The 26,929-nt window shown below is 43.4% G+C and overlaps 1 protein-coding gene across 1 annotated transcript in view; it reads right to left on the reverse strand.

The window, feature by feature from the left end:
- The window catches only part of LOC109897835 (NUAK family SNF1-like kinase 1), a 42,540-nt gene extending 17,481 nt beyond the window's left edge, over positions 1 to 25,059 (reverse strand). Inside the window, exons 1-3 of the mRNA XM_020492438.2 lie at positions 23,738 to 25,059; positions 14,841 to 14,961; positions 3,712 to 3,863 (exon numbers count right to left, since the gene is read on the reverse strand). Of these exons, the coding sequence (XP_020348027.1) occupies positions 3,712 to 3,863; positions 14,841 to 14,961; positions 23,738 to 24,028 (564 nt within the window). The 5' untranslated portion in view covers positions 24,029 to 25,059. The remainder of the gene's footprint in view (positions 1 to 3,711; positions 3,864 to 14,840; positions 14,962 to 23,737) is intronic.
- Between the last annotated feature and the right edge of the window lie 1,870 nt (positions 25,060 to 26,929).

The following is a 26,929-nucleotide window of genomic DNA, read 5'->3' on the forward strand; positions in this document are numbered from 1 at the left end:
GGATGAGATCAATATCCTTCCAGGATACCCCGGCCAGGTCGATTAGAAAGGCCTGCTCGCAGAAGTGTTTCAGGGAGCGTTTTACAGTGATGAGTGGAGGTCGTTTGACCGCTGACCCATTACGGATGCAGGCAATGAGGCAGTGATCGCTGAGATCTTGGTTGAAGACAGCAGAGGTGTATTTAGAGGGGAAGTTGGTTAGGATGATATCTATGAGGGTGCCCGTGTTTAAGGTTTTGGGGAGGTACCTGGTAGGTTCATTGATTATTTGTGTGAGATTGAGGGCATCAAGTTTAGATTGTAGGATGGCTGGGGTGTTAAGCATGTTCCAGTTTAGGTCGCCTAGCAGCACGAACTCTGAAGATAGATGGGGGGCAATCAGTTCACATATGGTGTCCAGAGCACAGCTGGGGGCAGAGGGTGGTCTATAGCAGGCGGCAACGGTGAGAGACTTGTTTTTAGAGAGGTGGATTTTTAAAAGTAGAAGTTCAAATTGTTTGGGTACAGACCTGGATAGTAGGACAGAACTCTGCAGGCTATCTTTGCAGTAGATTGCAACACCGCCCCCTTTGGCAGTTCTATCTTGTCTGAAAATGTTGTAGTTTGGAATTAAAACTTCAGAATTTTTGGTGGTCTTCCTAAGCCAGGATTCAGACACAGCTAGAACATCCGGGTTGGCAGAGTGTGCTAAAGCAGTGAATAGAACAAACTTAGGGAGGAGGCTTCTAATGTTAACATGCATGAAACCAAGGCTATTACGGTTACAGAAGTCGTCAAAAGAGAGCGCCTGGGGAATAGGAGTGGAGCTAGGCACTGCAGGGCCTGGATTCACCTCTACATCGCCAGAGGAACATAGGAGGAGTAGAATAAGGGTACGGCTAAAAGCTATGAGAATTGGTCGTCTAGAACGTCTGGAACATAGAGTAAAAGGAGGTTTCTGGGGGCGATAAAATAGCATCAAGGTATAATGTACAGACAAATGTATGGCAGGATGTGAATACAGTGGAGGTAAACCTAGGTATTGAGTGATGAAGAGAGAGATATTGTCTCTAGAAACATCGTTGAAACCAGGAGATGTCATTGCATGTGTGGGTGGTGGAACTAATAGGTTGGATAAGGTATAGTGAGCAGGACTAGAGGCTCTACAGTGAAATAAGCCAATAAACACTAACCAGAACAGAAATGGACAAGACATATTGACATTAAGGATAGGCATGCTTAGTCGAGTGATCAAAAGGGTCCGGTGAGTGGAGAGGTTGGTTGGTGATTTAGACAGCTAGCCAGGGCATCGGTAGCAAGCTAGCATAGGATGGAGGTCTGTTAGCCACCCCTTACGTTCCGTCAGTAGATTAGTGGGGTTCCGTGTGGTAGAGGGGATTAATCCAAATCACACAGCAACAACAAAAATAAAAACAATAGATATAGTTATAGAGGCCCAAGAAGAAAATATAATAATAATAATTTAAAAAATAATTTAAAAAAAATAATAATTAAAAAATTGTCCGATTGTCTATTCAGATAGCAGCCGGTAAGACAGCTAACGGTTAGCAGGCCGCAGATGGGCGTTCAGGTAACGTCGCGACGGAGGAGCCGGCCGAATAACTCCTTCGGGTAGATAACGTCGGCAGTCCAGTTGTGAAGGCCCGGTGGGGCTCCGCGAAGGCAGTAAAACGGGTCCGGATAGGTGACTGCAGCCCAGGTGTGATTGATGGAACTCAGGAGTGATTGACGGAGCTTGCTAGCTCCGATGGTCACACGGATAGCAGCTAGCTAGCTGTGAGATCCGGGTATGAATGTCCAGGGACATGGAGAGAAAAATTGGTCCGGTATGTTCCGTACATCATTATTTTAAGACATCAAGGTCAGTCAATCCAGAAAATGTCAAGAACTTTGAAAGTTTCTTCAAGTGCAGTCGCAAAAACTATCATGCACTATGATGAAATTGGCTCTCATGAGGACTGCCACAGGAAAGGAAGACCAAGAGTTACCTCTGCTGCAGAGGATAAGAGGATGAGTTCAATTGAATTAACTGCACTTCAGATTGCAGCCCGAATAAATGCTTCACAGAGTTCAAGTAGCAGACATCTCAACATCAACTGTTCAGAGGAGACTGCGCGAATCAGGCCTTCATGGTTGAATTGCTGCAAAAAAACACTAAAGGACACCAATAAGAAGAGACTTGATTGGGCCAAGAAAAAAAGCAATGGACATTAGACCGGTGAAAATTGGTCTTTTGGTCTGATGAGTCCACATTTGAGATTTTTGGTTCCAACCGCGGTGTCTTTCTGAGACGCAGAGTAGGTGAACGTATGATCTCCGCATGTGTGGCTCCCACCATGAAGCATGGAGGAGGAGGTGTGATAGTGTAGGGGTGCTTTGCTGATGACACTGGACACTTTTTCAACAGGACAATGACCCAAAACACAGCTCCAGGCTGTGTAAGGGATATTTGACCAAGGAGAGTGATGGAGTGCTGCATCAGGTGACCTGGCCTCCACAATCACCCGACCTCAACCCAAATGAGATGGATTGGGATGAGTTGGACTGCATAGTGAAGGACAAGCAGCCAACAAGTGTTCAGCACATGTGGGAACTCATTCAAGACTGTTGGAAAATAATTCCTCATGAAGCTGGTTGAGAGAATGCCAAGACTGTGCAAAGCTGTCATCAATGCAAAAAGTGGCTACATTGAAGAATCTAAAATATAAAATCTATTTTGATTTATTTAACACTTTTTTTAGTTACTACATGATTCCATATGTGTTATTTCATAGTTCTGATGTCTTCACTGTTATTCTACAATGTATAAAATTGTTACAAATTAAGAAAAACCCTTGAATGAGTTGGTGTGTCCAAACGTTTGACTGGTACTGTATCTTCTCACAAAAAAAGCTACTATGTTGTTTAGTGGCACTTTCAATGCATGCATTAACATGTGGTATACACACAGCAACAGGAAACACAAGCAGCCATTTCAGGTCTGGAAGTGATGGGGTGACTTCACTACAGCTGTAACCGCCGGGCCTACACTGTACTGTGCGTCTCCAATTGGTTAGGATGTGATAGGGAACACATGTTCACATGCTTATAAATGGAGGTTATAAAATGAGGTGGGTCTAATCAGCACTCTCACAGTACACCTGCTTCCTATGTCAGTCAACCACACTATATCACCCCACTACCCTACACCATGGTACTCCACCCCTCAGTGCGGTTGCCCCTAGAGGCTCATCCCTACGCGCTGGCTGTGTGTCTGGTGCTCCCCATTATGCTGGGACGATGACATCATCCCATCCCAGCTGTAGAGATGATGACTAGTGGGGAGCCCACCCAAACATCCCCCATCCCTGGGAGACCATGGTTTAATGAGGCAGAAGAGAGGGGTGGGCTAGGATCCATGTTATGGGGGGAGGGGAGGGGGGGGGTGTCCTGGGGGACCTATGAGGGGATCCAGGGATATGGAGTCATGACAACAGATGAGCAGGGACTGTGTGCACGATGGACAACACTGGTTTGTGTTAAGTCCCTTACAGTCCTCCTTAACACCAAGAGGCCACTAAAAGCATAGCTCATACTGCAGACTTGTTCTCTATGTGAAGAATATATACAGTTATAGTCATAAGGTTACGATATTTTGCTCTGCATCTGATTAGCAGAAATGTGCGGGTGTGTTTTTCGTGCACGTGTGCACGTTTCTCTGGAGAATTTTACCTTGTGACAGTGGTGCACGGCAGAGACTATCTGCCTGAAGAAGTGTCGCGTCTCTCTCTCGCTCAGGCGCCGGCGCTCACTGATATAGTCATACAGCTCACCCTTACTGGCATACTCCATCACGATCACGATCTTGTCCTTGTTCTCAAACACTGGAGGAGAATGGACACACAGTTAGGATGAACAAACAATTAGTGTGGACAAACAGTTAGCGTGGACAAACAGTTAGCAACCATTTGTTTCACAGCAGAGGTTTCATCATAAACCATTCAGGAAGAGAAACAACTAACTTCATAGTTTCAGTGGACAGTGTTATGTTGAATAAATGAGAAGAGTACCCCTCCCAGTTTCAGAGCCAACTGGCTGTATTCACACGCTCTCTGCACTGCTTCTATGATTACATTACATCACCAATCCCACCTCATGTGTCTGGCTTGAGTCTTAGCAACACAACTGGGAGGGAGGGGGTGGGGGTGTTTTAGTAACACCCAACCCCTTGGAGAGCAGAAGGCGAAGAGAGAGCGAGAGGGAGAGAGGGAGAGAGCGAGGGAAAAGAAGAGAAGAGAAAAGCATGGTTAACAGAAGGTCCATAGTGTCATCCTGACCTGGACAGTAAATCAACATCTCATCATGTCACTAACTTTCACCAGTCTCATTTAAATTTCAGGTTGTAATGCAGCAAAATAGGGAAAACGTCAAGAGGGATGAATACTTTTGCAAGGCACTGTATGTTGATATGCTTCAGTTTGCTGCCATATGACTGTTTTCACATTTGTCTCCAGCGATCAAGGTAAAATAATTCAAACAATTGTCATTTATATTTACAATTCCCAAATCCAAACGTCTTACTCATTTAGCTAGCTCTTATCAATAGCTCTTATTAACTTGTAAATTACAGTGCATGGAGAATGGTGTTATTTCTATCGGAACAAAGAAAGTAGTTTCTGTTTCACTTGGAACCGACCGTTCGTTGGACCTTATTCATTGTTTCATCGTGCATAAAAGTGGTGGAATTACAAGGGAATTAAGTTAAGGTCAGAATACGGCCTATCTGTAGACACACCTCTGCCCCACCTTCCTTTCTGTTATCTCCACCCCAAAATAATAGCTGGCTGAAACATTTATTACTTCATGCCTAAGTTCAAGGTCAGAGTACGCATAGAGAGAAAAGTACATCAAAATTGAATTAAGTTCCATTTACGCGTGCATTACTTGGGTAAGAGATAGGAACAAACGCCTTATAGACTAGACACAGGACAACCTGTCCTGTAATGTTCCACTATCTATCTAGCCTCCAATGTATCATTTCGCTTACTGCCAGGGCATGTTGCTGACCCATCAGCAGTGCATCATATGGGGGATGAGAACTGTTAGTCAGGCGGAGAGAGAGGGGATGATGACACAACCATTGGCCATGTTCTTCTTATTGTCAGTGTATTTTCCCACACTACAGGGGCTCCAGGGGTGAAGGCCTAGTCAACTCTCTGCACCCATGAGTGAGCACCTCCACAGGCCCACCCATCCCCTCTCCTCTCCCCCCACCCATCCCCTCTCCTCTCCCCCCACCCATCCCCTCTCCTGTCCTCCCACCCATCCCCTCTCCTGTCCTCCCACCCTTCCCCTCTCCTCTCCTCCCACCCATCCCCTCTCCTCTCCCCCGACCCATAATCCTGTGGTAAAAACATGTTGATGTTGATTGATGGCAACCCTCCCTGATTGTGACTGCTCCGCTGGGCAGGGCAGGCAGCATGACCGGGCCAGCCGACCTGGGGGTTGGTTCTGATTGGCCGACGGAGCCATGACCCAAGACGACCCTTCCGGCGATCCGTGGTGGGGGTCCGTTTGAGAGCCCAGTGTGGGCACTCGTTACCTCTAACCCCTGCCCCTCGTGCCACCCTCCCCCATGATTCACTGGGGTAATTACCTGGCTTACATAATGGGGTGCCCTCTCTGTCCATCACTCATTCAGTCTTTGTTCAATAGGCCAGCAGGCCTCAGATCACACTAATTAGCACCCATTGTCCCAATGCCCTGCTCTGCTATCCGCTGGGTCCACTAGGCTAGGCCTCTGAGCTGTTACCATGGGGAGGGGGTTGCTAATCACTGTCTTAGCAGAGTTAGATAGAGGACAATGAAGTTATTAAGAAGCAGATTTTATGTTAAAAAAGAATGACTATATTTTAACATAAAAGCTCAAAAAACACCCTGATAGTGTGTTAATGTCTGAATTGAGGTCTTTAACATAAACATTTAGGAGCCATTTACGCCTTTCCTACTCACTTATCAGTACTTACCTGATTCAGTTGTGTAATGCGCTCTGCAGGTGTGGCTACCTTGCACGCACTGAATAAATTGCATTAAACTGCTGAAACCCCTCCCACTTGTTGGCCAACAGATTTTCTTGTGGAGTTTTCATTCAATAGGGTTTCCAGTCCATTTATCTTAAGACATCCCTTTAAATACGGTGTACATTTTAGTTTGAATTTTGTCAACAGACTCACTAGAATACAGTGCCTTGCAAAAGTATTCATTCCCCTTGACGTTTTTCCTATTTTGTTGCATTACAACCTGAAATTTAAATGGATTTTTAATTTTGCTTCCATGTAATGGACATACACAAAATAGTCCAAATTGGTGAAGTGAAATTTAAAAAAGAACTTGTTTCCAAAAATTCTAAAAAATAAAAAATGGAAAAGTGGTGCATGCATATGTGTTTGCTATGAAGCCCCTAAATAAGATCTGGTGCAAACAATTACCTTCAGAACATAATCATCACATAATTAGTTAAATAAAGTCCATCTGTGTGCAATCTAAGTGTCACATCTCAGTGTATATACACCTGTTCTGAAAGGCCCCAGAGTCTGCAACACCACCAAGCGAGGGGCACCACCAAGCAAGCGTCACCATGAAGACCAAGGAGCTCTCCAAACAGGTCAGGGACAAGTTGTGGAGAAGTACAGATCAGGGTTGGGTTATAAAAAAATATCCAAAACTTTGAACATCCCACGGAGCACTATTAAGTCCAATTATAAAAAATGGAAAGAATATGGCACCACAACAAACCTGCCAAGATAGGGCCACCTACCAAAACTCACAGACCAGGCAAGGAGGGCATTAATCAGAGAGGCAACAAAGAGACCAAAGATAACCCTGAAGGAGCTGCAAAGCTCCACAGCCGAGATTAGAGTATCTGTCCATAGGACCACTTTAAGCTATACACTCCACAGAGATGGGTTGAATGGAAGAGTGGCCAGAAAAAAAGCCATTGTTTAAAGAAAAAAGGCATGTGGGAGACTCCCCAAACATATGGAAGAAGGTGCTCTGGTCAGATGAGACAAAAATGTAGCTTTTTGGCCATCAAGGAAAACGCTATGTATGGTGCAAACCCAACACCTCTCATCACCCCGAGAACACCATTCCCACAGTGAAGGATGGTGGTGGCAGCATCATGCTGTGGGGATGTTTTTCATCGGCAGGGACTGGGAAACTGGTCAGAATTGAAGAAATGATGGATGGCACAAAATACAGGGAAATTCTTGAGGTTAACCTGTTACAGTCTTCAAAAATGTAGCTTTTTGGCCATCGAGGAAAATGCTATGTCTGGCGCAAACCCAACACCTCTCATCACCTCGAGAACACCAGCACCATGGTGGTGGCAGCATCATGCTGTGGGGATGTTTTTCATCCGCAGGGACTGGGAAACTGGTCAGAATTTAAGGAATGATGGATGGCGCTAAATACAGGGAAATTCTTGAGGGAAACCTGTTTCAGTCTTGAAGAGATTTGAGAATGGGACGGAGGTTCACCTTCCAGCAGGACAATGACCCTAAGCATACTGCTAAAGCAACACTCAAGTGGTTTAATGGGAAACATTTAAATATCTTGGAATGGCCTAGTCAAATCCCAGACCTCAATCCAATTGAGAATCTGTAGTATGACTTAAAGATTGCTGTACACCAGCGGAACCTGTCCAACTTGAAGGAGCTGGAGCAGTTTTGCCTTGAAGAATGGGCAAAAATTCCCAGTGGCTAGATGTGCCAAGTTTATAGAGACATGCCCCAGCTGTAATTGCTGCTAAAGGTGGCCCTACAAAATATTGACTTGGGGGGGGGGGGTGAATAGTTCTGAACGCTCAAGTTTTCTGTTTTTTTTGTGTTATTTCTTGTTTGTTTCACAATAAAACATATTTTGCATCTTCAAAGTGGTAAATCAGTGTAAATCAAATGATACAAACCCCCCCAAAATCTATTTTAATTCCAGGTTGTAAGGCAACAAAATAGGAAAAATGCCAAGGGGGTGAACACTTTCGTCAGCCACTGTATATGGAGAGAACGTTGAGAATATTAGGAATCAATTAAAGAAACCATCTAAATAGATCCATATTTGTCTCTGTTTCAGCACCAATTTGTAGATTAAAAAAATACTCTGATCTTGTAGATTATTTAGGGTTAGGAAAGTGTTTATTAATCCTAAAAAAAACAGGTTTGGAGAGCATTTACACTAGACAGAAAGAAAACGTTCTGAAAACTGCCACATTCAGTTCTTCAACCCATGTTAATGTTGGAAGATTAGTGTACATAGAATTATAATAGACAGAATAGTGTACAACAGTAGGCTATACTATTGATCGCACTAAGCATGAAACTGTGTGATGAAATGGTCAAGTATTGCGCCGTGCATCGGGTTCAAACTATTACGGCTTGGTCTGCTCCATAATGATTTAATTCGCTTATGTAGCACATGGAGATGTGTGAAGCTTACGCCTCAGCACAAAATGTCGCCACTTGCACCAGCGAATAGCTAGCTTTTCCGGTGGCGTCGACTGGTAAGACGCTTCAGGAGGGCGGTCAAGTGTGCTAGCAAGGCAGAGATCCCGAGTTTGTGTCAGGTATGGGCCGAATCGGGAGGAAGACGCACTCACAAAGCAAGCAGTGTGACGTCCTTTACACCTACATCTTCAAAAAAATATGATAAACTGTTACTAATAATCCTCTGCAACAACCACACGGCCATGACAGCGTTTAGAGAGAAAGCAAATGAAGGTAAACTAAACAATATAATTAAATGGAAAGATAATTTAGGCAATACCATCTATAGGAACTAACAGTAAATTGTCAGTTGAATATGTGTGGTTATTAGGTCTACTGACAGTCGATACTGATAGTGGCTAATAAACGTCCTCTCAATGTCAACTGCGTTTACTTTCAGCAAACTTAACATGTGTAAATATTTGTATGCACATAACAAGATTCAACAACTGAGACATAAAGTGAACAAGTTACACAGACATGTGACTAACAGAAATTGAATAATGTGTCCCTGAACAAAGGGGGGGTCAAAATCAAAAGTAACCACCAGCTGCATTAAGTACTGTGAGACGCCTAAGACAGCGCCTCCTTGCAGCATGCCTAAGGCACGTTCACGCAGATGAGCAGGGACTCGCCACTGCGAGGACAATCAGCTGTCTGTCCTGTCTCCCTGTAGCGCTGTCTTAGGCATCTCACAGTACGGATATTGCAATTTATTGCCCTGGCCACATCTGCAGTCCTCATGCCTCCTTGCAGCATGCCTAAGGCACGTTCGCGCAGATGAGCAGGGACCCCGGGCATCTTTCTTTTGATGCTTTCAGTCAGTAGAAAGGCCTCTTTAGTGTCCTAAGTTTTAATAACTGTGACCTTAATTGCCTACCGTCTGTAAGCTGTTACAGTGCCTTGCGAAAGTATTCGGCCCCCTTGAACTTTGCGACCTTTTGACACATTTCAGGCTTCAAACATAAAGATATAAAACTGTATTTTTTTGTGAAGAATCAACAACAAGTGGGACACAATCATGAAGTGGAACGACATTTATTGGATATTTCAAACTTTTTTAACAAATCAAAACTGAAAAATTGGGCGTGCAAAATTATTCAGCCCCTTTACTTTCAGTGCAGCAAACTCTCTCCAGAAGTTCAGTGAGGATCTCTGAATGATCCAATGTTGACCTAAATGACTAATGATGATAAATACAATCCACCTGTGTGTAATCAAGTCTCCGTATAAATGCACCTGCACTGTGATAGTCTCAGAGGTCCGTTAAAAGCGCAGAGAGCATCATGAAGAACAAGGAACACACCAGGCAGGTCCGAGATACTGTTGTGAAGAAGTTTAAAGCCGGATTTGGATACAAAAAGATTTCCCAAGCTTTAAACATCCCAAGGAGCACTGTGCAAGCGATAATATTGAAATGGAAGGAGTATCAGACCACTGCAAATCTACCAAGACCTGGCCGTCCCTCTAAACTTTCAGCTCATACAAGGAGAAGACTGATCAGAGATGCAGCCAAGAGGCCCATGATCACTCTGGATGAACTGCAGAGATCTACAGCTGAGGTGGGAGACTCTGTCCATAGGACAACAATCAGTCGTATATTGCACAAATCTGGCCTTTATGGAAGAGTGGCAAGAAGAAAGCCATTTCTTAAAGATATCCATAAAAAGTGTCGTTTAAAGTTTGCCACAAGTCACCTGGGAGACACACCAAACATGTGGAAGAAGGTGCTCTGGTCAGATGAAACCAAAATTGAACTTTTTGGCAACAATGCAAAACGTTATGTTTGGCGTAAAAGCAACACTGCTTATCACCCTGAACACACCATCCCCCCTGTCAAACATGGTGGTGGCAGCATCATGGTTTGGGCCTGCTTTTCTTCAGCAGGGACAGGGAAGATGGTTAAAATTGATGGGAAGATGGATGGAGCCAAATACAGGACCATTCTGGAAGAAAACCTGATGGAGTCTGCAAAAGACCTGAGACTGGGACGGAGATTTGTCTTCCAACAAGACAATGATCCAAAACATAAAGCAAAATCTACAATGGAATGGTTCAAAAATAAACATATCCAGGTGTTAGAATGGCCAAGTCAAAGTCCAGACCTGAATCCAATCGAGAATCTGTGGAAAGAACTGAAAACTGCTGTTCACAAATGCTCTCCATCCAACCTCACTGAGCTCGAGCTGTTTTGCAAGGAGGAATGGGAAAAAATGTCAGTCTCTCGATGTGCAAAACTGATAGAGACATACCCCAAGCGACTTACAGCTGTAATCGCAGCAAAAGGTGGCGCTACAAAGTATTAACTTAAGGGGGCTGAATAATTTTGCACGCCCAATTTTTCAGTTTTTGATTTGTTAAAAAAGTTTGAAATATCCAATAAATGTCGTTCCACTTCATGATTGTGTCCCACTTGTTGTTGATTCTTCACAAAAAAATACAGTTTTATATCTTTATGTTTGAAGCCTGAAATGTGTCAAAAGGTCGCAAAGTTCAAGGGGGCCGAATACTTTCGCAAGGCACTGTAGTATCTTAACGACTATTCCACAGGTGCATGGTCATTAATTGTTCATGGTTCATTGAACAAGCACGGGAAACAGTGTTTAAACCCTTTACAATGAAGATTTGGGAAGTTATTTGGATAATTTTGACAAATTATCTTTGAAAGACAGGGTCCTGAAAAAGGGTGTTTCTTTTTTTGCTGAGTTTATTTAACATGATAAAAATAGGAAACTGAGTAAGTTGGGGTAACCTATAATTAAGACATTCGAGAGTGCCCATCCTTGCAAGTTAAAAGGACTTACAATTTTAATTCGGCATAATGGCACAGCATTTCATAAACCTTACTGTGGGAAAGTTGATATGTTGATATGCTTCAGTTTGCTGCCCTATGCCTAGTTTCACATTTGTCTCCAGTGATAAGGTAAAATAGATATAAACAAGTGTCATATATATTTACAATTCCCTTATCCAAACAGATTACTCATTTACCTCTTATCATGTTGTAAATTACAGTGCATGGAGAATGGTGTTATTTATATGGGGAAAAATTAAGTAGACGCTATTTTCACTTACATGCTTAAGTTCAAGTTCAGAATACGTGTAGAGAGAAAAGTGCATTAAACAAGGAATTACATTCTAACTACGAGTGCTTAACTCGGGTCAGAATTCCCCCATTAGTGTTTTGTCTTCTATTTTACATGGAGGGATAGTGACAGCACTCATAATGCAGTGCTTTTTCCATTCAAACCAGAAAATGAGTGAGAGGAAGGGTACCCCCTCTAAAATCTATCCTTTCTCAAAGTCCTGTCTTCTCTAAACCAGAGGGGGGTCCTTATCCCTGTCATGCTAGGCTTGTTTGACAGCCTATAAGTGTGCTGGGGGCAAATAGCATTACACAATACACTACACAAATAGATGACGTGAATAGCATTTAAACTGAATGAACCAAATGGACTTTCAGGAAGACCTCTCTGGAAAATGTTCATTTAAAATCCAGTTCTGAGGTTTTGAATTGTGCTGGAAGTAACAAGCAAATGTGCTTTAAATGCTCACAGGTCTGCTGGTCGATGCAGAATGGATGCAGAGCAAGAAAATCTCAACGTTGCACATCTGGTTCAGCTTTGTTCCACACAAGCAGTTATCTGTTGACACGGGTGTTGCCGGATACACATACTGTATGGGCCTATACATTTGCAACACTTTCTGGGCAGGGGCCAGCCCACAACAGTAGCCACTGGTTAAAGAGAAACACCAGAAATCAGGCAACCTCTGCAAAAAATCGACCAGCAATGGTTGGTAGCAGACAGAGGGGCAGGCTGCACTTAACGCATAGGAGGGAGCAGCACCTCAACTCCTTATTGGCCAGTTTATAAGAGGGAGCAGAACCCCAACTCCTTAAAGGCCAGTTTATAAGAGGGAACAGCACCACAACTCCTTATACGCTAGTATGTAAAAGGGAGCAGCACCCCAACTCCTTTTAGGCTAGTATGTAAAAGGGAGCAGCACCCCAACTCCTTTTAGGCTAGTATGTAAAAGGGAGCAGCACCCCAACTCCTTTTAGGCTAGTATGTAAAAGGGAGCAGCACCCCAACTCCTTTTAGGCTAGTATGTAAAAGGGAGCAGCACCCCAACTCCTTTTAGGCTAGTATGTAAAAGGGAGCAGCACCCCAACTCCTTTTAGGCTAGTATGTAAAAGGGAGCAGCACCCCAACTCCTTTTAGGCTAGTATGTAAAAGGGAGCAGCACCCCAACTCCTTATAGGCTAGTATGTAAAAGGGAGCAGCACCCCAACTCCTTTTAGGCTAGTATGTAAAAGGGAGCAGCACCCCAACTCCTTATAGGCTAGTTTATAAGAGGGAGCAGAACCCCAACTCCTTAAAGGCTAGTTTATAAGAAGGCGCAGCACCCCAACTCCTTATAGGCTAGTATGTAAAAGGGAGCAGCACCCCAACTCCTTATAGGCTAGTTTATAGGAGTGTTCTCCTAATCAGCCTTTCAGACACATACAAACTAAGTTGAACCATAGCAACCACAACACTCACTGAAGACCGGCAAGTTGCCATGACAAATAGCACCGTTTGACTGTTTGTTGGGTCAATAAAGATTGACAGACTTTGAACCCAATCGAAGCAGTGTCATAAGTCAGCCTGTTTAAGTAGTGTTGTTAGATCAACAGTTCTGATGACGTGGGATATAAAAACAGACACTAGATCTGATTTACCGCATCTATGTGCTTTAGGTTCAACTGCCCTTTGAGATGGAGGTTCATTTGTGGGTCAAACTGGTGATGGAAATTGTAAGGTAACCCACCTCCATCAACATCCTCTGTAAATCACACTTCCCCTCTCAAACTGAGATGTGGGGTCGAACCAAAAGAGCAGATGAGACACAATATGAGTGAAGCCTTTGACTTTTGAAGGGTTGTTTAGTGCAGGGTTTCCTACATTTTTCACTCAGGTCCCCCTTCCAATATTGGGGAAAATATCGTGCCCCCATTGCTCGTGCGCGCAATGTCTTTTTCTATGGGCACAAGCACTGTTCATGACACAAACTGTTCATGACACAAACTGTTCATGACACAATCTGTTCACACCCCTCTTGTTGGCAGAGGTTTCTTGCAATTCTATACATTTTGCAATGTCTAATGCTAATGTGTATTCATGTGATATTTGAGTGACTCAAACATTAAAACAAAATCTATGAGTTAAAAAACCTAGCGAAAAAACGCTAGCTGACATGGGCTAGTTGATCGGGACATTTCTGACAAGTTATAAATAGCTCTCTAAGGTCTGCAATGACTGACATGACAAGAGGAACTGATGATGCACTACCCAATTTAGAAATTGCACCTTGTGCATTCTACTATCACTACTTTCAAGAGTATGTTGAAAGCCGGACTGAGTTCCTATAAACATATATAAAATAATAATAATAATTACAGTTTGGGAACAGTTTGGGAACCACTGGTCTAGTGGGACAGATATACTATATGCGGAGGAGGCTTTAGCGTGAGCTAAGGGCCTCTCCTCCCTGTCCATATCTATGGAGTCTGGCTCAGGGTTAGTGGGGTGGGGTTAGCCTCCTCTCTCTCTCCCTCTCTCTCCCCCTCTCCTCCCTGTGCATATCTGTGGAGTCTGGCTCAGGGTTAGTAGGGTGGGGTTAGCCTCCTCTCTCTCTCTCCCCCTCTCCTCCCTGTGCATATCTGTGGAGTCTGGCTCAGGGTTAGTGGGGTGGGGTTAGCCTCCTCTCTCTCTCCCTCTCTCTCGCCCTCTCCTCCCTGTGCATATCTGTGGAGTCAGACTCAGGGTTAGCCTCCTCTCTCTCCCTCTCTCCCTGTCCATAACTGTGGAGTCAGACTCAAGGTTAGCAGGGTAGAGTTAGTCTCCTCTCTCTCCCTCTACTGCCCTCAGCCTCAGTCTGGCTCCCAGCTGGAGATTTCTCTAAGTACCAGCATATGTCTGGCCCTGAGATCAAGACCAGGGAAGACATAAGAAGAGGCCTCTCATGTGGGAGAGAGAGGCAAACCTCACGGACACCCCCCTGACACACACACACACACATTCACACGTGAACGTGCACACAGATACACTCTATGAAAGACATCCAGAAACGCACACGTGCAGCCACACACAGACACACACACAATGGATCCACTCTCTGACTGGGCTCAGACAAAGAAGAAAAGATAAGTAACATCCAAAAGCTGAGGTCTTATTATGACATCCGCTTGTCATAACATGACAGTCCTACAGCGGGACGAGGCAAGAGAGAGTGAATTGGTGTGTGTGTGTGTGTGTGTCTGTGTGGAGAGAGACCCACCTTCATTAATAGAGATGATGTGGGGGTGTTTTAGGGATGACATGATCTCTATCTCCCTGCGGATGTGAACCATATCCTGATCATCCTTGATCTTCTCCTTCCGGATGGACTTGATAGCCACCTGAGGACAGAGAGGACAGACACGTGTTCTGGTCAGTTAAAGTGGACTAACAATCACATGGATACAAGTATGACCAGATGACTAGTGGGGTAAGTCAATCAAAATCAGCAATACCTCCAAACTGATTGTGATGATGAACCAACTCAGGTGAGTCAACACACCCACACAGCAAATCACAGACAATGAATCACAGTGATCGCACATCAGCAAACACATTTGGACAGCCAGAGAATGAAGAACACTCTGTTGACCATTGCAAAATGTCTTACATAACATAATCTAAATGAATACTCTCTGAACCTCCTCAACCACATAACCCTCCTCCCCAGAGCCCTATAGTGACCTGCCCACTGTGACCTCTGACCTCTACTCTCCCATTTATCCAGTCCACACAGAAAGGAGGGGGTCAATTGACTGAGAGACACCGAGACTCAGTCAACACAGTCATCACAGGATCTTGCCGTGTAATTTACTGTCTCTTTAGAGGAGAAAATGAAGGTGCTCTCTGAGGAAAAACAACTTGGCACGTGGTGCAGTAATGGAGGACTCCTTTGTAGTGTGTTCACCCTGGTATTAACAGACAGCTTGGTCTCTCAAGTCTGTGATGTATGTGTGTGTGTGTGTGTGTGTGTGTGTGTGTGTGTGTGTGTGTGTGTGTGTGTGTGTGTGTGTGGAGTGGGGTGGGGGCAACTCCCCCTATCCTGACCCCAGTCTTATGGATATATCAGGTAGCACATCAAGAAGAATAGGGGGTTTCTGTGCTGTGGGTTTCCATGGCAACTGCAACTCCTGGCAGTGTATGTGTGTGTCCCAGCAGGGGAAGTGGATTGATGAGCGAGCTGAACCTTCTTAACTTGTCCATGAAGACACTACGAGTGTTTCTGGCAAACAGATGGTGTTGATTTATACCATACCTCTCACAAACACTTACACACATCGTACAGTGTGTAGGCCTACATCTACATCAGAGAGCTAATAATATTAATATCATCATATAATATAAACTCCACTAGGGCTGACCCCATTTAGTCCACAGGTCAAATTTAGTGGACTAATCCATGGTGGAGGCCACGGGGATAACACAACAGTATCACCAATAGTACATCTACCGGTAATTACCATAATTTCTAATCTACATTGTTTGTTTACCGTAATTTGCATTAATGCATTCAATCTATTATTATTACAGTCTTACTGTTGTCATTGTCGAAGTGGACATCTTGTTTGCACAGCGCACAACCCGGGCTACACTTGTGAGAAAAAAGTGATGGTTAATTTCATTCCAATTAAGAATTGTTCAGTAAGGATGTGCAACTGATTACACCAAGAAGTAGGCCTAGGCTACCTGGCCTGCACGCAATTGTAGGCTTATAATTGTGCCCATTTGGGGATCTGATAGTATTTTTGATTGTCCTAACTCAACACCACTAATGAGCGGTGGAGATTCTCAAAGTAATTTTTTCTTCACCTCAAACAGCAAGTAAACAAAGTCTGTTTTTACATCATTTCAGAATGACAATAGTTCCTCAATGTAGCCTATTTGAAAAATCTTTCCAGCTCTCTCCCTTTCGATAACCACTCAGCATGAAAGGGGAAAAAAATGTCATGCTCTGATCTGGTGGAAACGACATAAAATAGGTCTACCTGATTACTTCGTATGTCTGTCTGGAGCTCACTGGCACAGGAAAATGTGAGGGCCCAGAATACTTTATACAATGTTGAAAGTTTCAGTCTGGACCAAGTTGATAGTTCATACAATGTTTCAAGTTCCTTGCAGACAAGCCATGCGTAGCCAATGTGATATTCTCTAACTGCAGGCTGCAATGTACCTATTTGTTGGCTTTATGTAGGCTATTCTTACATTGTTGGCAATGGCAATAGAAGTTACTTTTACATTTGTATCATTTTCATTTAGGTTTAGATCAATTTGAACTCCAAATGGAAAAGGTTGCCGACCACTATTACTGACAACTTCGGGAGCGTAATGGCAGAATCTGCAAAGGCCAGCAGCAGCAGGAGGAAGAGTTTAGAGAATACGTTTCTTTCTTCTGGTTAGGCTCTCTTGAGTCATTTGTGTGTCTTAATTATTTAATCACACTGTGCTCAAAGCATCAGACAAGCTCAGTAGCCTACATGTAGTTGATTTTATTAAAACACATAAGGTGTGTCTATATATGGAAAAATATACGTTTTAAAATTTCAACCAGTGGATTGGTTGAAAGAACATACACCTCTTGGTCGACCAATATTTGTTTTAGTCGCAGACAGCCGAGAATTCACAAATACGAAACATTCAGGTTTGAGCCCCATGGATTATTCTTAATACTGTATATTTGTACTGTATATTAATTTAGACTGCCTCTGTTAGCTAGGGAGGACAAAAACCTTCCTTACTAAGAGAAAGGTCCATTACAGTGAAGGCCAGGTCTACTCCAGGGCAAGGCAGGAGTAGAAACCACATACAGTCTCTGTTCCAAGCTAATTACGGTGTACCTTAATAAAAATAACCCAGGCCGGAAAAAGTCCTCATCCAGAGCATGACTTGCTTACATAGAATAAAAAAAGACATACGTATTAACAAGTAAAGGCCCTGTTTAGTTTTCACATGCCGAGTAGTCGTCTTTAGTCTGTTAATTATTCACCGGTCTTTATTGTAAGTGTTGTACCTCCATTGTTTTGTGTTTTCCATTACCTCATGGGGTCATCAACAGCAATAGTACTGTATTCACGTCACGGCAAATCCTAAACTAGTAGGACTGTAAGCCCACAGTCTGTCTCCATGTGAAGCAGCACACTGTCTGCACTGCAGGTCACTTTTTTCACATTTGCATTCTTTTATTTAAAAGTAAGAGGGCGTGGTTTAAGTTCCTATAAAAATGCAGTACAGGAGAAGGTAGTCTACCTGGAGACGGTACGGTATCAATTCACAAAGGTCTGACATGACCCTAAAGCACGTGTCAAACTCATTCCACGGCGTGCTGAGTGTCTGCGGTTTTCGCTCCACCCTTGTACTTGATTGATGTAATAAGGTCACTGATTAGTAAGGAACTCCCCTCACCTGGTTGTCTAGGTCATAATTGGAAGGAAAAAACTCAAACCCGCAAACACTCGGCCATCCATGGAATGAGTTGGACACACCTGCCCTAAAGTCATGGGTACAGTGGTGTGTGTGGGGGGTTTCATTTCTACAGAGATATATAGAGTACAGTATCAACAGACCCTGCTCTTTGACCCTCAAATTAGACTGTTTGTAAACTCATTAGCTTAGAGAGACAGCATCCCAACAATACAGAGAACAGACAAAGAGATCCATCCCTCCATCCACCTAGGCTCATCTTTTATTCCTCGGGATCCTGTTTTGTAGTGGGTCACTAAACATGCAGGCCTGTAGATTAGAGCTGGGCGATATGGACAAAATCCATATAGTGGTAAATTGCCTGGATTGATACGATAATGATAAACAGAACTAGCTCATTTTCCCCCAACATCAGACACCCCCTAACTTCAGATTCTCTCCAGCGGTTGGAAGATTAAATCACCTCGAGTTCAACATTTAAATGGCCTAGAAAAGAATGGTACATTTTGCTAGCTGACCACCGATTTTCATTGCAGTTTATGTAAATGAAGTTAGATTTTGATTGTTTCAAAAAAGTTATATATATACACATTGTGGGACACGCTGTATATTGTAACATTTTACTGCCGACAGACCACACACACATCATTTAATATCCAACTTTTTACCTAAATTATTCATATTCATGTATATGTTAGTATTAAACTATTATCTACTTTCTCAAAACATAATATTAATCTGTAAAACAAAATAATGAGACATTATTTGGTTACAACACTGAAGAAGGTGTTGGTGGAAAACCATTTATAATAGTCTACAGGAGGGCGCACCTGGCTACGCGACAGGCAAGTCATTTCTTTTTACAGGAAGGCTAGCCAACTAGTCAACTATCTAGTAAACACTTTGGATACGAGGTTGGTGTCTCTTTTTTGAACAACATAACTGTAATTGAACAAAATAGTAAGGTGGCAAATAACTGGGGACCGTATGCTGATAATACAGGACGTATTTCTTTTGCTAAACCGCGTATCAAAAAGCTGATAGTAGTAGTATTTCCACTGAAATGTCAGACATGCTAATTGCTAATCCATTAGCTAACATTTTTATGACATTAATAATCCCAAAACATTGATGTCTTGATCACAAGATAACACTGTTGAAGGTAATATGTTTCTTAAATGCTGTTGAAAATGCAGATAATTCGGGGTGCTACGCTATAATTTTATAACATGAATGTGCACCACAGTTTATTTTGTATTATCCTTTAAACTATTTCTCTAGTATAGGCTACTTATCGTAATGAACGTTATCAGCAAAATGCCTGCGATAAGTGATCAGCATGGTTTATCGTCCCAGCTCTACTGTGAATCATCCATTTGCCAGCTGGCTGTCACAGTATAGTGCAGCCCTTCGCCTGTCTTTAAGTGGTGGGCTATTACTGTCAGTCAAACAGATCGCTGCCCTGCCGGCCTGGCCCAGCCAGCCTCTGCCAGGTACACTCCTCCTGCTAGGCTGTATGCTGCAGTGTGTTTGATGTGAGAGGCCACGCTCCGCTCCACTAGAGCCTGACAGCGGCCGGTGTTTTCTCAGCCCATTAAAATAGATGAGGTATACATCACAAGTTCCCCCTTTCTCTCTGAAGAGCATGTTCATGTGTGTGGATGGAGAAAGAGATAGTGTGTGTGTTTTAGGGGAGTTGACAATAGCAGGGAGGACCCTATGACTGATTACGAGAGCAGAGCCATCTCGCAGTGTAGTATGTTTACCACAGAGCCAGAGAGAAGAAGAAAAAATGCTGATAACTGCACGACTACAGTCAATAACAGTGAATCTATGTATTTTTCTCCTCCCAGTTAATCCTCACTGAATCCACTGTTTGAGGTGAGGTAATCTAGTGCTTTAAACTCATATTAATGGGACTTTGTAACCCCTTAAGTGAAGCCCACCCCTACCATTATGGTGGAGTTCTCTTTAAACTGCTCTCCCTTCCCTCCATCCTTCCCCTTTCTCCCTCCTCCTTTCTCCCTGCATCGCCCCTATCTCCCTACCTTCCTACCTCTCCCTACCTCACCCACCAAACCCTCCCTCTTCCCCTACTCCCTCCTCCTTTCTCCCTGAATCGCCCCTATCTCCCTACCTTCCTACCTCTCCCTACCTCACCCACCAAACCCTCCCTCTTCCCCTACTCCCTCCTCCTTTCTCCCTGCATCGCCCCTATCTCCCTACCTTCCTACCTCTCCCTACCTCACCCACCAAACCCTCCCTCTTCCCCTACTCCCTCCTCCTTTCTCCCTGCATCGCCCCTATCTCCCTACCTTCCTACCTCTCCCTACCTCACCCACCAAACCCTCCCTCTTCCCCTTTCTCCCTCCCTCCTTCCTCCCCTCCCTCTGCTTTGGACCCCCACAGGATATTAACTTTCCATCCCTGTCTCATTTCCTGCTGGGGATGGCCTTTCATGTGTCACTGCTCCCTCTGGGCCCTGCTGTCACCACAACCTTTTCACGAACACACAGTACAAACGTGCGCACACCCATACATGCAAGCGCACACACACAAACACACACACACACACACACACACACCCCTCCGTACTGGCAACATCTACAGCATCACAAACGCACATGGGCACCTGCAAGAGTCAGAATTGCATACACATTTACATTTGCACATCCAAGCTCATGCCCACATACAGTAGTCCAATCAGACCAGACATACAGTAGTCCAATCAGACCAGACATACAGTAGTCCAATCAGACCAGACATACAGTAGTCCAATCAGACCAGACATACAGTAGTCCAATCAGACCAGACATACAGTAGTCCAATCAGACCAGACATACAGTAGTCCAATCAGACCAGACATACAGTAGTCCAATCAGACCAGACATACAGTAGTCCAATCAGACCAGACATACAGTAGTCCAATCAGACCAGACATACAGTAGTCCAATCAGACCAGACATACAGTAGTCCAATCAGACCAGACATACAGTAGTCCAATCAGACCAGACATACAGTAGTCCAATCAGACCAGACATACAGTAGTCCAATCAGACCAGACATACAGTAGTCCAATCAGAAAAGACATACAGTAGTCCAATCAGACCAGACATACAGTAGTCCAATCAGACCAGACATACAGTAGTCCAATCAGAAAAGACATACAGTAGTCCAATCAGACCAGATATACAGTAGTCCAATCAGACCAGATATACAGTAGTCCAATCAGACCAGACATACAGTAGTCCAATCAGACCAGACATATAGTAGTCCAATCAGACCAGACATACAGTAGTCCAATCAGACCAGATATACAGTAGTCCAATCAGACCAGACATACAGTAGTCCAATCAGACCAGACATACAGTAGTCCAATCAGACCAGACATACAGTAGTCCAATCAGACCAGACATACAGTAGTCCAATCAGACCAGATATACAGTAGTCCAATCAGACCAGATATACAGTAGTCCAATCAGACCAGATATACAGTAGTCCAATCAGACCAGACATACAGTAGTCCAATCAGAAAAGACATACAGTAGTCCAATCAGACCAGATATACAGTAGTCCAATCAGACCAGACATAGAGTAGTCCAATCAGACCAGACATATAGTAGTCCAATCAGACCAGACATACAGTAGTCCAATCAGACCAGATATACAGTAGTCCAATCAGACCAGACATACAGTAGTCCAATCAGACCAGACATATAGTAGTCCAATCAGACCAGATATACAGTAGTCCAATCAGACCAGACATACAGTATGAGGACAGACAGTCTGACTTTCCATCCAAACCAAGCAGCCAACACACACAAGAGAAGGGTTTGCAGATCCTATGTCTACAGGCTCAGTCACTTTCACTAACATATATGCCCATGCACCCACACATCTAATCAATCTCTCTTTAATGACAGTCCCTTCCAAGCTTCTCTCTCACACACACACGCACACACACACACACACTCTTCTCAAATCTCTTTCCCCTCCTGCTCTTCTCATTTCGTCTAGCTGTTAAAGAAGCCAGTACGCCCATCAGAGAAAGTAGAACAGGCAGAGCCAGAGCAGAGGGATTGCATAACGGTCTGTCACCCAGTTTTAATCTCTATCATATGGACACCAGGGGCTCCTTAGGCCAGGGACAGTCCCTTCCATGTAAAGATATTTTACAGCGCTCTCTAAACACCAGGCCAGACACACACACTCTGGGGCCACAGTCTGTCTGTACACTCTCTCTCTCTGTCTCTGTCTGGGTGATGCTTAACCGAATGCACTCAAGTGTTGATTTACAAAGGGCACATGGCCACTTGTACTGTTAATAATGTTGTGACACATTCAATGGAAATGGTTCAGGTTGATTTATTATTAGCTACACACTGTTCCAGGATCAGCTCTGCTGCCTGCCATTTGAAGTGGAATCATTAAGGGCTGGAGAACTAAGCTAGGCCAGGCTCATTGATAGAGGAGGACTGCATGGGGATCAGGGAATACCATCACTCCATACAATTCTAGAATGATGTCAGGGCGTGTGGAGATGGCAATGACATACAAAGTGGTATTGCAGAGGTTATTAAGGGATATAACATAATAGCCTTAAAAATGTCACAAGATGTGATTAGGCTACTCAAGCAGACCCAAACACACCCTTTTTTCAAAACATCCAAGCACCCTGTGTGTTTAATGAGTGGAGAAATGTGTTATAAAGCACTGGCTGCCATAAAGCACCAGTCACCAGCCAGGCAGGCCATCTGAAGGAGCTATTTGAGCTATGGGTTTATGGTGCCCCCACCAAGCATGTGTGTGTGTGTCAGGAGCGTTGGACATGCTGAGCCTACTGAGTTTTCCTTCTGGCATTCTGAATCTGAACACACATACGGAAAGTTCATCTCGCTCTGCCAATGGGGCACATGGGTCAAATTCTGCAGCACGAGAACAAATCTGGTCTCCAAGTATGGTGCATGAGGGCAGATGGCGAGCATTCAATGACAAAAAAAAAGTCATAGAGAAACATGAAGAACATATTGATAAAAACAGCACCAAGACACAAACAAAAACCAAACAGTTAAGGGACATTGGTCAAAATGACAGGTCATTCAGGACACTGTTATTTTAACATGCAGTCAAATGAAGAAACATAGTTGTTGTTCTAGGCCAGGTCTCACGTTTGAGTTTGCCAAACTAGGAACCTCTTCAACTTACAGCAATACCTTGCACAATTCCAGCCCATTCAACGTGAGTAGGGGGAAGTATCTTGGAGGACTGTTGGCCGGTTTCAATGGTGCGCATGGTTGGGTTCATTTAAGCTGCATCATAAATCAGGAGCTAGTTGAACATCTGCACTTAAGCATCCGGTCGCGAGGCACTGCTGGGGACAGCACGCGTGCTGCAGAGATTCCCAGGGCCTCTAGGGCCCTATGAGCACGGGGGAATTCCCAGAGTTGGAAAAAGACTCACAAGCCTAGAGCGCAACAAAGAAGCTATTTGGGTATTTAGGGCCTCTTTGTTGTAGCTATGTTTTCTATGACTCCGGATTGGGCCTCAACAGTAGCCTGCAGTCTGTAGGTCTAAATTATATGAGCCGCATTCTAAGAACCTGAACAGAGGTTATGTACAGGGTGCTTCAAACCCCTATGCAAGAAAGAGCGTTTTTAACCCCTAACCCTATCCATAAAGAGAGTTGTAAAAGTGTCTCACCTCTCTCCCTGAGTGCCGTTCAATTGCCTTCTTTACTTTGCCATAGGTCCCTCTTCCTAAAGTCTCGAGCAATTCGTAGCGATGTTTCAGGTTATGTTTGTGGTGGTGTTTCTTGAAGCCTGAATTTCTCCTGCTGCCATCGCCAGCTGCCGGTGTCTCTGCCATTGAATGACCGACAGGTAGCGGTGGAGGGGACAGGTCACCGCCAGATGGTTTACCCGATGAGGTGAGGGTTTGTTTGGACTCAGGACGGGTCAGCCCTCGGTGGGCCGAGAGAAAAGCTGTATCCATCTTCTCTAGGGAAGTATTAAAACTAACTTCCCGAAGATAAAGATATTAAACTAAGCTATATTTTACAAATATTGATATTATAGTAATACTTTATTATAGGCCTAATAATAGTCGTAATAAATACAATAAATTACAAGGAACAATGCGTAAATATTATATTAATAAACATATACATTATTCTGATTGTCTAATGATCACTGCCTTTGTTCATTTTTTTCTGATCAAAGAATTCTCTCCACATCTATTCATCCATTTGTCGCCTTATAAGAGTGAGTCATTATTATATGATTAAATAAAAAAGCTAAATATTACAAAGGAGACATCATCTATCTTGACGCGTCTGATACATAATGTAATGTATATTATGTATGTCTAACTATAAAGGTATATTCTAGGGCAACAGTCCTCTGAATATGTATTCAGAATTCGACAGACCAATGCATGTCAGAAGCTGAATCCACTTTCGATTGATGTCTCCTCGGGTATGGACAATGGTGCTCAAAATTGAGCAATCCAAAAAGAAAACATATTTAGGTTAATTAAAACATCGGGCTATTCTATTCTCGTTATCCGTATAGTAACTGGCATTATCTATCTCGCAGTCTTTCGTTTATTCTGGGTCGTTCACATAATCTACCGTGAAAGTGCTGCCAACATCGTTAACTCAAAACTAACAGGCGAAACCTTCAGCGTCATTGCCTCCCGAGAAAGCAGCGACGAAACCGGCGTTCTGGATGAAGATCACCCTCATTTTGTCCTCAGGTGCAACGTCATTCAGCTGCTGAACTCTGTGTATGGTGCGAGTGCTCCATGCCCAAGTCGACTTTAGAGATGCGCTATGATCAGATATGTCAAGCTCAGACGTTTTGAATATTGCCATGGTCGTTTTGCTCTCCTTAATCGTGTGCCCTTCGTCTCTCTTTCTCTTTATTCTCTAACGTGAGGGGCTGTGAATAAGGAATGTGAGATGATCGAGTCCGGAGGCGGAGTTACAGTCCTCCTCCCCTCTGTCCCTCTCTTTGTGCTCCCTACCTCTCCCCTCCGTTAGCGACTGCTGCTGACTGACTGACTGCTTTTCACCCTGAGGCGGTGGAAGTATAGCCCTCTCTCTGGCAAGCTACAGTCATTTTACTATAGCCTAAACATTAGAGTTCAGTTTTTAAGGGCAACTCAGACAGAGTCAAAGTTTAATATATTCGTTTAATTATTAATATTGCTGAAACCTTAATGAAGCCTTATGAAATGAATCCTGCAAGTGCAAACTCTGACTGGTTGATTTTTTTCATCAATAATATAACAACTGTGCCATGTACTGTGGGTCAGTCAGTCCAGAGTCAGCAGCTATAACAACAAATCCGTAAGGAAAAACAAGAACAGGTAGTCCAATGCAATGTTATCACTAAATAAATGTTGCATAAGTGCATTCATCCTCTCTGATGACATTGATGGAAGACAGGCAGTGAGACACATTGAGAATCTGGCTCTGCAGAATTCAGAATTCAGAATCTGGCTCAGTGTTCCTGTCTGTCCCTGGGAACAACTTAGTATTATGTCATCATGCACAATGAATTAGATTTTTGTTACATCTGGTTCTTAGAATGGAATGCAACAGAATCTCAGAAGAGATTATCTAATTAATAGACCATTTTGCTGAAGGCTATGTTGGATAATACTACTGAGCACTGCATGCAAGAATATATCTTGTTATTACATGGCCACTTAGTGGAGATACATTGTATTAAATCAAATCAATTAAGTAGCCGAGGTCAAACGAAGGAGTGGTTTTTGCCTATTTAAATACAACTAACACATATTATATTTCTACATTTTTATTCACTATTACATTTCAAATGTATTAACTATTTCAAATTTTCCTACTACCTTTATTATAGAAAACATGTTACTGTAATGTCTCGTTGCCAATAATAGGCTACTTCTCTCCCCGGGTCCCTCATCCTCCAGCCAACTGCAGCATCAGATGGACCAGTGTCAATCTGCCTCAGGAGCCTCACCACCAGTCCACTGGGAGTGTATTCAACATTCACAATGTTGCAGCTAGAAATGAAATCTACCTTCAATTCTACTTGACAGATGATCATAGTTCTACACAATACATATATAGCCGACTGTTATATCCAAGTGTTGCACACCCCTGAACAGACCTACTATGCCCAGAGCTCCTCAACTCACTTCTGGTCCTAATCTCGACCGAGACTCCCAGAGGTTACCAGGAGATGACCTGATGGAGCCTGCAGCCTCCTCACTGAATCATCTCATTGGGTTTACTGTAATGGCTCTTGTTATAGCTGTGTTGTGTATGGTGTAATTTATACAGAGAGAGGGGAAGTTTATGTCAAACAGCATCTGATTAGAGTGACCCGTTTTACTTTGATCTCTACAATAGATTAATACATGTAAAACATTTGTGGTATTTTTCTCTCTCTAAACATGGTCATCGGAGTATCCATTTATAGCAACACTGACTCAGTCTGAGATGTGTATCTGATATGATGCAAAGACGGCCTTATTTGCACTCTCAGACAATATGTTCTTGGACAAATATAATGTAAATACTGCCCTCTACTGTGGAGAGGTATGGAGACGTCCCATAATCTCATCTCAACATTTCCCAAAGTCAACCAAGAGGTCCAGTCTTTACATAACTAATGGTCATATTTTTCTCCTGACGCAATTTCATTCAAAACAATATCAGCAGTTCCAAATAAATATATATTCCTCTCCACTAGGGTTTTTGATTTAAAAATGTATGATTTTAGAGTTCCCAGACTGTCAGAACTCAATGAATTAACCATCAGACAGACGAGCATGGCTGCCAAACGACCATAAAAATATATTCTGGGCAGCACCTGTGGAAATAAATGTAATGGCTTCTACATAAAA

Source organism: Oncorhynchus kisutch, linkage group LG10, assembly GCF_002021735.2.
Source record: "Oncorhynchus kisutch isolate 150728-3 linkage group LG10, Okis_V2, whole genome shotgun sequence".
Lineage (NCBI taxonomy): Eukaryota > Metazoa > Chordata > Actinopteri > Salmoniformes > Salmonidae > Oncorhynchus > Oncorhynchus kisutch.